The sequence below is a fragment of the Betta splendens genome, chromosome 5, assembly GCF_900634795.4.
Source record: "Betta splendens chromosome 5, fBetSpl5.4, whole genome shotgun sequence".
Classification (NCBI taxonomy): Eukaryota; Metazoa; Chordata; class Actinopteri; order Anabantiformes; family Osphronemidae; genus Betta; species Betta splendens.
In genome coordinates, this window is record NC_040885.2 from 7,799,925 (window position 1) to 7,812,717 (window position 12,793).

The 12,793-nt window shown below is 48.7% G+C and overlaps 1 protein-coding gene across 1 annotated transcript in view; it reads right to left on the reverse strand.

Annotated features, from left to right (window-relative positions):
• The window catches only part of plxna1b (plexin A1b), a 142,783-nt gene that overhangs the window by 61,589 nt on the left and 68,401 nt on the right, over positions 1–12,793 (reverse strand). Inside the window, exons 5-6 of the mRNA XM_029150554.3 lie at positions 9,943–10,083; positions 92–192 (exon numbers count right to left, since the gene is read on the reverse strand). Of these exons, the coding sequence (XP_029006387.2) occupies positions 92–192; positions 9,943–10,083 (242 nt within the window). The remainder of the gene's footprint in view (positions 1–91; positions 193–9,942; positions 10,084–12,793) is intronic.

Consider the following 12,793-nt stretch of genomic DNA (forward strand, 5'->3'; position numbering starts at 1 on the left):
TTATAGACCACAGTGTACTGTACAGCAGGCTGCAGGTGGAGGGCAGCAGGGTGGAGTGTGCTAATGTGCGTAAAGTGTGTGTGGCACTTACACATTGTGGAGCACACACCATCCACAGTGAGGGTCTCTGGAGCCCAAACACTCCCCACAAGTGGTGTACTGCTCACAGCTCTCCACGGGAACTCTCACCACCTAAAGACGGACGGACAGAGAGGGAGAGATAAAATTAGTGACTCCTCAGCCCTGCTTGATGTGGAGCGTTCAACGGCTTATCTGACTTATTGCAAACTTGTGCTCAACAAACAGCATGAGAGAGAGAGAGAGAGAGAGAGAGAGAGAGAGAGAGAGAGAGAGAGAGAGAGAGAGAGAGAGAGAGAGAGAGAGGCAGGAGGTATGTGCGTGTGTGTGCATGTGTGTGTTCTGGTGAGCGATTCTGGTCCAGCGGTGTGTGACAGCCTCCAGTCAAGCGTGCATAGGAGAGGCCTAGCACTGCATGCTGGGATACTTACAGGTGGCCGTGGCAACAGCGCTGTGATTGACAGGTGACCTCAAAAACCAGTGGGGGGAGAGAGGCGCAGGAGGCTCTCGCTCCTCTGTGTGTGTGTGTATGAACGAGTGAATTTCAAAAAAGCCTGTGCAACAAGGCCTCGATGCTGGTGTGCGTGCGTGCGTGCGTGCGTGCGTGCGTGCGTGCGTGCGTGCGTGCGTGTTAGTGATTCACAGCTGCACTGAATGAACGAGCGTGGTGATAGGCCACAGATGTTGCCTAAGAAACAAGATCAAGTGTTCAAGTAAGCCCTCCACTCTAGTAAAAGGTGATGACAGATGGTTCACAATATGGTCCCAATAGGTCGGAGAGTGTGTGTGTGTATTTCAAGATATTCACAAGAGATCGAGTGTGTTTAAGTGTGTGACAGACAGATTGCAAACATATGCATACCAGTGTGTGAGTACAGTAAGTGTGTGTGTGTGTGTGTGTGTGTGTGTGTGTGTGTGTGGTGAAAGTGTCAGCACTACATTTAACTTTTCTTCACCAACACGCCGGGGGTTGATGAGAGGCCCGATCCCCGTTTCATGATGTGTGCACGGATCAAGTTGCCACTGCAGGCGAGTTCTAAATCTTGCAACCGAGTGCGAGTCTGTCGATCAGTAAGTAAGAGCGCTCAACAACTGGGAACCCCGTTTAAGTGGCATGTGGACCTTTTTATGACACCGGGCGGGAGGAGGGAGCAGGGACAGCTGCAGCCCAGGTTAGAGGATGAATCTGGGTAGATGCAGGACGGAAACCAGTGCTTCAATATCAAACCAGGCCTGGGATTCCTCCTCTGTGAGCTTTGAGCACAGACAGATATGAGATGATGGAACTCATTTATGCTGTATCAGACTGGATTTGAGGGCTTTCCACTGGAACAATACCGCTCAGGCAGAGGACGGAGAGCGAAGCCCTTGAGGTCGTGTGCCACTAATCCTCCCTTGCCTTTCTCCTCCTCTGTATGTTCATGGGCTATAACATGCCATTACTCCTCCAACCTAAAGTCAATACCCACCAGGCTTTTAGCCCAAAGGCTGACGATGATGCAAACGAGCAGGGACTACGGTGGGGAGGGGTGGAGGTAGTCGTCCACTGCCAGCGGACGGATGGTGAACGGATGGAGGGAGAGAGGTGTAATGGAAGACATACACGCAGGGCGAATTGGTGAAGACGTGGTATTGAGTAGACGGGATATAGCGGCGGACGGCCGCCGTGTGTCATTGTCAGAGTGAGTGGGAGTCTAGTTTTCATCTGAAAGGGGAACTGAAAGAAGGATGGAAGGGGGAATTGGTGCGTCTTAGATAATAAAAGCACGACAGAGGTGGAGAAGGAGCGGATGAGCAGATAACGCGTGCAGAAATGAAGATGGGTGGCGCGAGAGCTCGGTGGAAAAACATTATCACGGGACGCCGTGCACATCATTTATAATTTAACAAAAAGGGGTCTGCTCCTCGTATTATTGGACACCGGCCAAGCCCCCTCCTCCCCTTCATAAATCATTATGATTGTGATTAGGGACAATGGCCCATATAAATCATGCTAACATTATGGAACAGTTATCACGCGGGCCGTGTAGTAATAGATACGGTCTGATGTTCATTGTGTGGCCGTGGAGTTGTGGTAGTAGATGCTTCGGGCTCTAGTCAGGGGCGGTGGCACGGCTGTTGATGTGGTAGTGGGCCATGATGCTCGATTCTCCCAACAGGCACATAAAACGCTTTACTGGAGCCCAGAATGTGCTTTTATAACTGCATGTAGATCCAAGCAATGTGTGCGTGCATGCGTTGGGAATACTGCCTGCTACACACACACACACACACACACACACACACACACACACACACACACACACACACACACACACACACACACACACACACACACACACACACACACACACACACACACACACACACACACACACACACACACACACACACACACACACACACACACACACACACACTACCTCGCTGTCTCCCTCGCTCTGTGTCTCTCGATGGCTCTTTTAATGAAAGCCAATTCCCGACAGCCCACCACATTACTCCTTTAAATGACCTTATAAAGCAAGTCGGCCGTCCCGTCTCTCTTGCCATCTCCTTATTTACAATAGCTTCCTCCGCTGTAACTCAATTCTCCCCTCGCGCTCGCTCTTTGTCAAGCCTCCGTCCCCCGACCACGGAGCAATGCCCGTGACATCCCCTCTCTGTTAGGAACTTTCCACCTTTCCTCTCCAATCTGTTTTTACAGCGCGCCGTCACCTGCCTTCAAACATGCGGCTAACAGGCTTTGCGACGGTCACCCCCGGAACCCCCGGGACCTGTAAAGCTCTCGGCGCAGCTTTTCATTGGTTGTTAAATCTAAAAGACATAAAAGGATCAGGCTTGTTGCCGCTTGCTTTTTTCTTTTTTTAAACATTCAAATGCACGGGGAGTCGATCGCAGAGGAGAAGACGGGAGGCTGGGCCACGGCGTGGATGTCTTTTCTGCGTTGAACCGTCACGGCTTGTTTTCGGTTTATTTTTAAATAAAGTCCGAGACTCTACATCATGAATTAGTGGAGGAGCAAACAGGGCTGGAGGAAGATGAGGTGCTGAAGGACGGGAAAAATCGGGACGCGACCACGGTGTCGATGCTGCTAAAACATCTGGATAAAGTAGTCAACACAGTCTGGTGTTTAAGTGAAAGGCCTTTACAGTATGCGTCACTCCCTGTAATTCTCTTGTTTCCCTGCAGTATTTGTTGCACCTGCCGCCCTTCCCCACATTTATTTCTCCCATATTGCGTCTCGCCTCCTTCGTTCTCCTTGTGGAGGAAGTCTCCTTCTCATTCGCCTCAGTAATTTATCTTTTCATCCTCTCTCTCCCACACTGGGCTCAGTTCTTCATCTACTCTATTGTTTTGCCTACTCTGATCTCGTCTTCTGTGTTCCGTCTCAGCGAGACAAGAGGCAGATCAAACCACGTATTTGTCATTTATAAATGCACATATTGCGGGTGTGAGGCCAGTAAAGATGGCGACTCACACATCTCCTCCTCCTGAGAGTCTACAAAGAGCCAACATATACAGTATGAATAATGCTGATGATAGTCTTAACTTTAAATCATGAATGTGCTCAAAGACATTAAACGCACAAGACGGGCTTCCACTTCACACGGAGTTGGTGGTGAGGAATGGACACAAACTCCAGCGAAGCCCCGAGTCAATTTTTTGAAAAATAAAGATGTAGCAACGCATCACTCTTCATTGGCACATGGACATTCCCATTAACTCCGGCGTAAAGAGGCCATCTCACGCGATAAGTCTCCCGCTCTCTGTGCAGCCATTTATCCATAAAACGCCTTCCTTCCTGTGAGGAAGAGGAGAGTGGAATGGGAGGCCAAGCGAGGAAAACAGACGAGGCAGAGATTGAAAAACCAAAGAAAACAAAGAATTGGGGGGAAAGAGAGCGGCGAGAGAGCGAGAGGTAAACGTGAGCAGCAAAGGTAGACGGGCCTAGGGGTCTTCTAATTAAGTGAGGATGGGAGAGGCCGGCCGCCTGGTAAATGACTCTGTCACTTCAGCAAATGGACTTGGTGAGGAGTGAGGAGCCACACAACTGGCATTTCCATTAGCAGCCCACCACCACACGCACACCGAGAAAAACAGAGGAGAGGCAGAGGGGGAAAAGGACAAATACTGATTTTCTTCATTTGCTCTCAATGGATGTCAGGTCCAGCCTGTTAGGATGTACAGTACCGATCGATAGTAATTGTGGAGAGTTGGCAAAGTACTGAGCGCAATAGAAAAAAATAAATCTGTCCGAATGCCTTAAAGAAAACTCGACATGAGGGCCACGCCTGACTGGAGCCGGTCAAGTAGAACAACGTACTGGTGACATAGAAGGAATTAAGACCCCGCGGATCAATATTTGTCTTGTGTTTCTATAACGTCAGCTAATGTCGGCTTATTATCGTTAAAAAGCCTCTTCACTCAGGTTTTGTGTCAGGTTTTGTGACTGGGCCTGGGGGCAACAGAGGACGTTGGCATCTGTTTGTACAGGATGAATATTTCTCATCATGATGACCAAACTGGAAACAGGGCGAGTGTCCCTTTAATGTTGACCTGTTTGAAAAAAGGATGATTAATCTTTTAATCATTCATCAAGCCAAAATGTGTCCGTTTAATTAGAAAGTGAATCAAATTTTTAGACTATTGATCGTTTGAAACTAAGCGGTCACCTTGGCTCCTGGAAACTTATATAAGTATTATAAAATAATTATTAGTTGCTGCCCATGATTGTTTTTTCCAACTTGTATGCAACATTATCGAGCTCTTCCATTTTCTTTGCAAATTTTCATTTAGGAAATACTAAATGAAAATTTGTAACTCCCCCTTTCCAATCAGCTTTCTCCCATTTGATATTTCATCATGCGGCTGTGACGAAGCCTGCTGGGCATGAACCTGAAAAGAAATGTGAGTCCGATTCCAAACAATTCCCCGCGCTGTTGCGCGTGAGCGACGTTAGACTGTTCCACCCAGTGCGTTTGGCGGGTTAAGGCGCGGGCCGGCCTTTGATTGGCCCTCGCTCCACGACAATCATCCAGAGCCGCGGCTTCATGTCCCAATCACCGACGAGCAACAGGAGGAGCAATCGTACAGTCGGCTGATGGTGATTGAGATGAGGGGGAGGGGGGAGCGAGGGGGAGGCGGAGGGAGAGGAGAAACCATTAACCTCTTTATCCATCTCGCTTCGCTTTCTAACCCTATCAGCCGGATCCATCACGACATCCTTTGGGAAAAGACGGTGGAGTAAAACAGAGAAAGATGAGAGAAAGACGGAGCTATCTAGTGACAGCTCGACTTCCATTAGGACTGATAGCATCACGCCTAAGACAAGTGTCTGAGCCCACGGCCCGATGGGGCGCATGCACTATCCGAGGTGCACATGCAGCTCTTGGAAAAAATTACACAAGACTCAGAAGTGAGGAAATAAGATGGAACTAGAGACACAAACAGACGTCCTCAAACATACTGTTTCTGATAAAACAAACTGTATAACTATAGATGAAGCTCCTGGTGGATGTGTGACCGTAAGATGATGTCCTGTTCTAAAAAGGAACCGTGCACATCCTCGGGGTGTCCTAATGAACGATCGCCCTGCTGAGTGTGATCATGTGCGTGTGCACGTTCCGTCCTTGAAGTGAGGGAGGCGCTATAATAGTCTGAACTCTTGTAATCGAGCACCGTATGCGTACATGACCCCCCCTTTATTCTAGTCACTGTACTCACGTCTTCGCCTCACTGCACCAGGTCTATTAACATTTACATAACAATGACCAATTCCTTGCTCTCTGTGTGTGTGTGTGTGTGTGTGTGTGTGTGTGTGTGTGTGTGTGTGTGTGTGTGTGTGTGTGTGGTGCACAGGGAGCAGGGGACACTGGAGCATTTATTCAAGCTTTACACTGTCAAGCAGTGAGTGGAGAAGATGAAACTGGGGCTACGCTCATGAATTTAAATGAACAGGTTGGATACTTACTGGGCTCAGTTCATGGAGAAGCCAGAGGAAAATAAATAATATAAAAGCAAGTTAAAAAGAAAGTTTATCTTTTTTGGCCAATCATTGGTAGAGTTGTGCATGCGCCGTCAGAGTGATAAAGCAAAACGTCAGCCCACAATGGTGGATGTTTGAACACCACATTATGCGCTTGTTAGCTTCAGGAGTTCTTCAGTCGGCCACAGTTTGATAAATTGAGGAAAATTAATCTTTGAGCTACTTAGAGCTGACTGATTAGCTGTATCTAGTTCACTACGATGTCAGCGTTGATTGATACAACCAGCTGCTGATTATGTGTGTTGTCAGTCTGTGCTAATGTGTTTGCTAACGAGATTGGCAGCGAACCAGTAATATGTGAATGTAAACAGATATCCACACACACACACACACACACACACACACACACCAGAGGATTGTTGTTGATGAAACCCTGTGGGTAAGATATTACTTGATGAAGGCTTGTTGAGAGAACCGCCAGCACAACACCGACCATTGTTTGCGATCGTGGGGACTCGAAACCAAAAGCTTGTGATCGGCCCGACAACTTGTGCAAGTGTGGCCCAAAACAGATTCCTCCGAGGGACGAGGGTCTTTGAGCTGCAGAGGGCAAAATGTCTTTGAGACGCTGAATGTAAAGTCAAACAACGGCACCCGCACACACACACACACACACACACAGACACAGACACAGACACAGACACACACACACACACAGACACACACACACACACACACACACACACACACACACACACACACACACACACACACACACACACACACACACACACACACACACACACACACACACACACACACACACACACAGTGGATGTTTACATATGCAGATTTCTACAAAGATTTGCAAATGTGCTTGAATCAACACACAAAACGCGACTGACACACATGGAGCGTCCTCCTATGCAGCATCCTTGACTCCTGAACAGAGGCTGCCTCTCTCTCACACACTCTCACTCTCAAACAAACAATACATCATTTCCTTCTGCTGCATCAAGCTCATCCAAGTCCTTCACGTCTGCTCCCAAGACACTCACGCTCTACATCACAGTCACCACCCTGCCTGGATGCGAGCGCTGAATATTCATGGTGCTAGCACGTAAGCAGCACCGAGCGCCGCATGAATATCATAGCACAGTGTGTGTGTGTGTGTGTGTGTGTGTGTGACGGCCAGAATGCCGGCGCTGGCATCACATTCAGATGAAGCTTCTTGGGCATAAAAGGACACTCGACTGAGCCAAGACTCCACGAGTTGATACAAGTCTGGTTTTCGCACACAAAGAAAGACAAGACAGAAATTCTCCAACCCTCAATGAAGACGCCACTGTGGAAGTGGATCTATTCCCGATTCCACCACCAATAACACGGCTGCGATATAAATAGGCCCGAGTGTGTGTGGACCGAGGGGCCGTTATTAACAAACTTCACCTGTTTGCTCCATCAACCAAAGTTAAACATCCAGACGTGACTGGAAATGGCGGCGAGCTCCCAGTAAACAGGGAGCCGCGCGACGGCGGCGGCAGCAGCCGGGAAAACTGATTTAAATTTCCTGTAATAACATAGTGTCTCATCAAACGCACGCACACAGCAGGCCGCCCTCTCCTGCTGTCATATCCTCCATTGATAATAATGACAGTGATGAATATAGCTGGAACAGAGCAAGTCATAAATCACAGGGCCTCGCCCCTAACTCTGACTCACTGCTTGAGCCTGGGTCCGTGTGTGTGTGTGTGTGTGTGTGTGTGTGTGTGTGTGTGTAAGAGAGTGAGAGAGAGCGCATGGGAGCAGAGAAAGGAAGACTTGTCATGAGCCACGCATCAGTGGATATGTCCAGTGACACCTTAATGTGCTTGGCTTGTCCCAGGACACCCCCACACACACACCCAAGCACACACCCAAGCACACACACACCAAGCACACACACACACACACACACACACACACACACACACACACACACACACACACACACACACACACACACACACACACACACACACACACACACACACACACACACAGCTTGCTGGTGTGTTTCTGTGTATATGTAGGTGTGTACAGCAGCATCACTGCATCCATCACTGCTCAGCGTTGCCTTCATCTATCCATCCTCTCAACTGAACGGTTCTCCACCCCTACCTCGTCCAAGCGCGTGCGCATGAGTATGGAGAGGGGCCGAGGGGGAAGTCGAGGAGAGAGAGAAAGCAGAAAGAGAAGGTGGGAGGCAGCAGCAGCAGCAATGGTGAGAAATCATTAAAACATGGGAATGGGATCAGTAGAAGGCAGTTGAGAGGGGAGAACTCAATTTGGTCTTAGATGGAAATGTGTTTGTGTGTGTGTGTGGAGCAGCCAAGGAATGGATTTATAAAAGCAGAGATGTGGGGAATGGCAGGATAGATGGAGGGCAGAGGATAAAGATGAGGGTAGGACGGAGGGCTGGAGAAGGGAATTGCCCCCTCTAGTCATTAGTGCTGGAAAAGGGTTTTAACTAGGAGGTCTGGCAACCGCCAGCCCCCCCACCCCTTTGTGCTTAACCCAAGCCTGCAAACCATTAATGGGGATCAACCACACAGTGGGATGAGGGTGTGTGTGTGTGCGCGTGTGTGTGTGGATGAAGTAAATGGGTTCACCTAAAGTACCTTCTGACTAGAGCTTCAAAACTAGCAGCAAGAGAGGAATCACGTCCCATTACGCAGATTTCTGAACACGAGTTCCTCCTTTTAAAGTGCCAAAAAAAGGTGCAGGTTAATCATTCAATTCAACGACAAAAGGCTAATTTCTAAAATCAGCGTATTTAATATAAATGAGACAATAATAAAAGGTATAAATATATTAGGCACACAAAGTTAAATAGCACTAATGGCTGAATTGAATCGGGTTTAATTTATAGCCACGTGATGAATATCATTAGGATGAACTGTGTAAATATTTACAGATCTTTTTAACAGGAGTTGGTTATTACATTATACCTCCAGTAGTAAATCAAGTATTAAAAGCTTCTTGTTAACTTTTTCTCCCATCAGACGTCTCCTGGTGTGATATTCCTCTTTCAAGCCCAGCAGCAGCCTGTTTGCGAGACACGGAGGGCATCGCAGATTAGTGCTCTAATTATTGCAGCCCCAGTCATGAACCGCTGGCCTTTGGCGAAAACACTGGTTTAGAGCACGGCTTGACTCAGTTCGCCTCGAACACCTTTCCGCCAAAGAGACCTCAGTGTCTCGCCCTTTTTAATCAGACCGTCTTTCCCCAAAGCCCGTTTTAGATTTATTAAATACAGACATATTCACATCATGTACAGCGCCCCCCTCGTCTCCGCTTCCTTCACTCACCGCACTAATGAGACAGAAAAACGAGGGGAGCAGCTGGGCCTGGGGAGCGACAAAGATGCGACACGCTCCCCTCCTCCTCCTCCTCCTCCCCCTCCTCCCTCCCCTGTCTCACCATCAAAGTATACACAGTACTCTCCAACAGTGAATGTGGTAATGACCACAGGCATGAACACACACACACGCACACACGCGCACGCACACACACACATGCACCTGTCCTACAACACACACTTAACTGTACGTGTGTTCAGTGTCTTCATTATAACCCAACCTAACAACAGTACTGTTGGTAGGTGTGTGTGTACTGCGCACATTTTTAATGCATCACTGTATCCTTACATTTAAGACTTGGCTTCAGGGTTTAGTCAGAGAAAGGCTTGGGGCTGGGGTCCGGCTGGTAGGGGACCCCTGTGCCATCAAACCTTGTTGAGTGGAGCTGGACAGGGAGGCTTAATGACGGCCACAGCGCTACAGCACACAGTGTCACCAGCCTGATTCCATGTCCAAGCGTCTCAGCTGGGGCCTCACCTGTCTGTCGGTCAGCGTGTAGATGTACTGCTGGTCCGGGCTGAACAGCATGTCCCTCAGCAGGGCGCTCCCCGTCTCGCTCACCGTCACCTTCTCGTAGAGCACCGCCGGCCCCCTGGGATTCACAGAGTTCACCAGGATCTAGAGGGGAACACACAGGGTGTAGAAACAAATGTAATGACTTCATGAAACCTAGAATAAAATGAATGAATAGAAACACATACTCCTGTACGCCAACTCACAAAGCACTGTTCAGCTTAGAAGTAGGAAAAGGATGATTTTTATCTTTTATTAAACGCATCGCATTCATTTCCTCTGTATTTGCTGCCGAATCCAGCACAAAGACGCGAGAGATGAAATACTGTGACGCGTTGTTCTTTATTTATCCACGTCTCATATCAGTTGCGATATCCTCATAAAATAAGTCTCACAATCTATTTTGTTCCCCCTGCGAGGCGGATTTTAAACAGGCCGCAGCTCGAGTGCACGCGTCGCCAGGAAATAGGCTGAAGTCACTTCAGCAGCAACAGGTGGTTATTATTATTACAGCGCGTGAGAAGGGCTGAAAGTCTGCGCTTGGTAGCGGCTCCACCGAAAGACGGTGTTAATAGCAGCATTGGGTCTATCATTATGGTGAGATGGGGAAACGTATGGATTATTGAGTACGTAATGGTGTTATTACAACAGAAGAGGAAGAGGAGACAGATCTATTCAGCACCTGGGACGTACGAATAAAAACTCAAATCCTGACAAAAACGTGGTGCGTATGAAAAGCAGAAAGCCCCAAAGAGAACAACAGGGGCCCCTTTGGATGCCAGTGTAAACCCAGTATAACTGCAGACCAGTACGACCATTATCCTCCCAGTCAAAGCAAGCAGACACACTCCACTTTTTCACGTGCTTAAGCTTAAACTCTTCTTCTTTGTGAGCTTTGATGAATAATTCGCCCAGATATGGGAAGTAATGGAGCCGCTCCAAGATGCGAGATTGGCCGACTGCGTTGGCCGCGAGCCAACGTCTCCCTCAGCAGCAAATGAAAAGCGCGGCGCGACGGGGGGTGGAGGTTGTGGGTGGGGGGTGGTGGTGGAGCGGGGGCCGCCGGCTCTCCATTACGGAGCGCTGTCGACTCGCGGGGATATCGAAGCCATTGTGACAACGGAGAATGATACTGTACACACACACACACACACACACACACACACACACACACACACACACACACACACACACAGATAAGCAATGACAGAATGGAGGAAAAAAACACATGCGACAATGACAGATATGAGTGTGCTAATATTCCTGTATGTATATGGACGCACACACAAATAGGGACGTCGGCCCAACACACACTATGAAAGAATTTATTTACAATCTCGCCAAAAGGAACCAGGGGCAACAATCCCATTATCTCCAGCTGCCGATGTGTGTGTGTGTGTGTGTGTGTGTGTGTGTGTGTGTGTGTGTGTGTGTGTGTGTGTGTGTGTGTGTGTGTGTGTGTGTGTGTGTGTGTGTGTGCGCGCACACAACAGGGGAGGGAAAGAAAGATACATAGAAATAGAGGGAGAGGAAGAGCTCATAAGGCTGTGATAAAGCACTCGAGATGAGAGGAAATATGGATGTTATTATCTAGATAATGGCTCCGTAAACAAAGGATACATTTCATTCACGGATGGCTCACATCTAGATGAGCATGTACACCCACACCCACACACACACACACACGGGAACACAGCTTTTATGTATAGACAAGTGGAATAAAGAAAAATGCTGGCTGACACACACAGGGGTGAAAAAAATACAGTCATTGTTCTCTGGCATCATTTTTTCCCCCTCGTTCGCTCACAAAAACATAGTTACTGCAGTTGGCGAGCACATCTATCTCTCCACCAGACGCCCAAGTCCGGTTCACTGGCTAATGACCAAGCCCAGTCTAGACCGGCTGGATGCAGACACACATTCCCGTTCTCCGTTCGCACCCATCTGCCGCGTCTCCACCGGCCGTCACACACGGGCACGGACGGACTCGAAGGTACGGTTCACGTGCAGCGCGGGAAAGTAAGAAAGGTGAGGGGGGGGAGAAAACGAAAAACAGGCGGGGGGGGCGAGCGAGAGCAGGCGAGGCGTGAAAACTACGGGTGATAAATCGCTGCGAATCGATTCATTCTACAGGCGCCGAAGCCTATGGAAAGCAGAGGGAGACTGGACCGTGGAGCATGGAGGGCGAACACGAGGAACGCTATTCTCACAGAATCCATTGGCGAGCAGCGATAAACACGGGGAAAGAACAGCAGATGAATAAATTAGAGCTGAAAAACAAACCATAGTTGTTGCCTCTCAGATGTGAAACTCCAAACCTGGCTTTTAATAGCTTCCACTCAAGAGTGTTTCCATGACCTACAATATATTTTTTTTATTCCTCCTGGAATGTTAATCTTGTTTGTCAGCGCAGCGAAACTGGGAGAGGAGGACACGAAGCAGTAACTGGTGTTTTTCCACTGAAAGCGCGCCCTCAGGAGAGCGCTGCCTCCACATAGTTGGAGACAAGTAACGCGCTGGAGTTGGGTGAAACAGGGTTCAGGATCGTTTTGTGGCGCATCCTCATAAAAGCGGTTTCGTTTTCAAAACTCGGATTCTCCCAGGACGCGCAAAATACCTCGACATGCGCGGAAAACAGGGGGTTCAGCGATAAGACAGTGGCACATCAGCGGGGATGACACAGCCCGTCATAGCCGCGAGTGACAGAGAGCGAGCGGCTTAAAGGTGGAGGGAGATCATCGATTGTGCGCCGTCACAGGTGCATCGTGGGAAGGGTGAGGGGAGAGGAGGCAAAGGGAGGAAAAGGGGAGGGAGA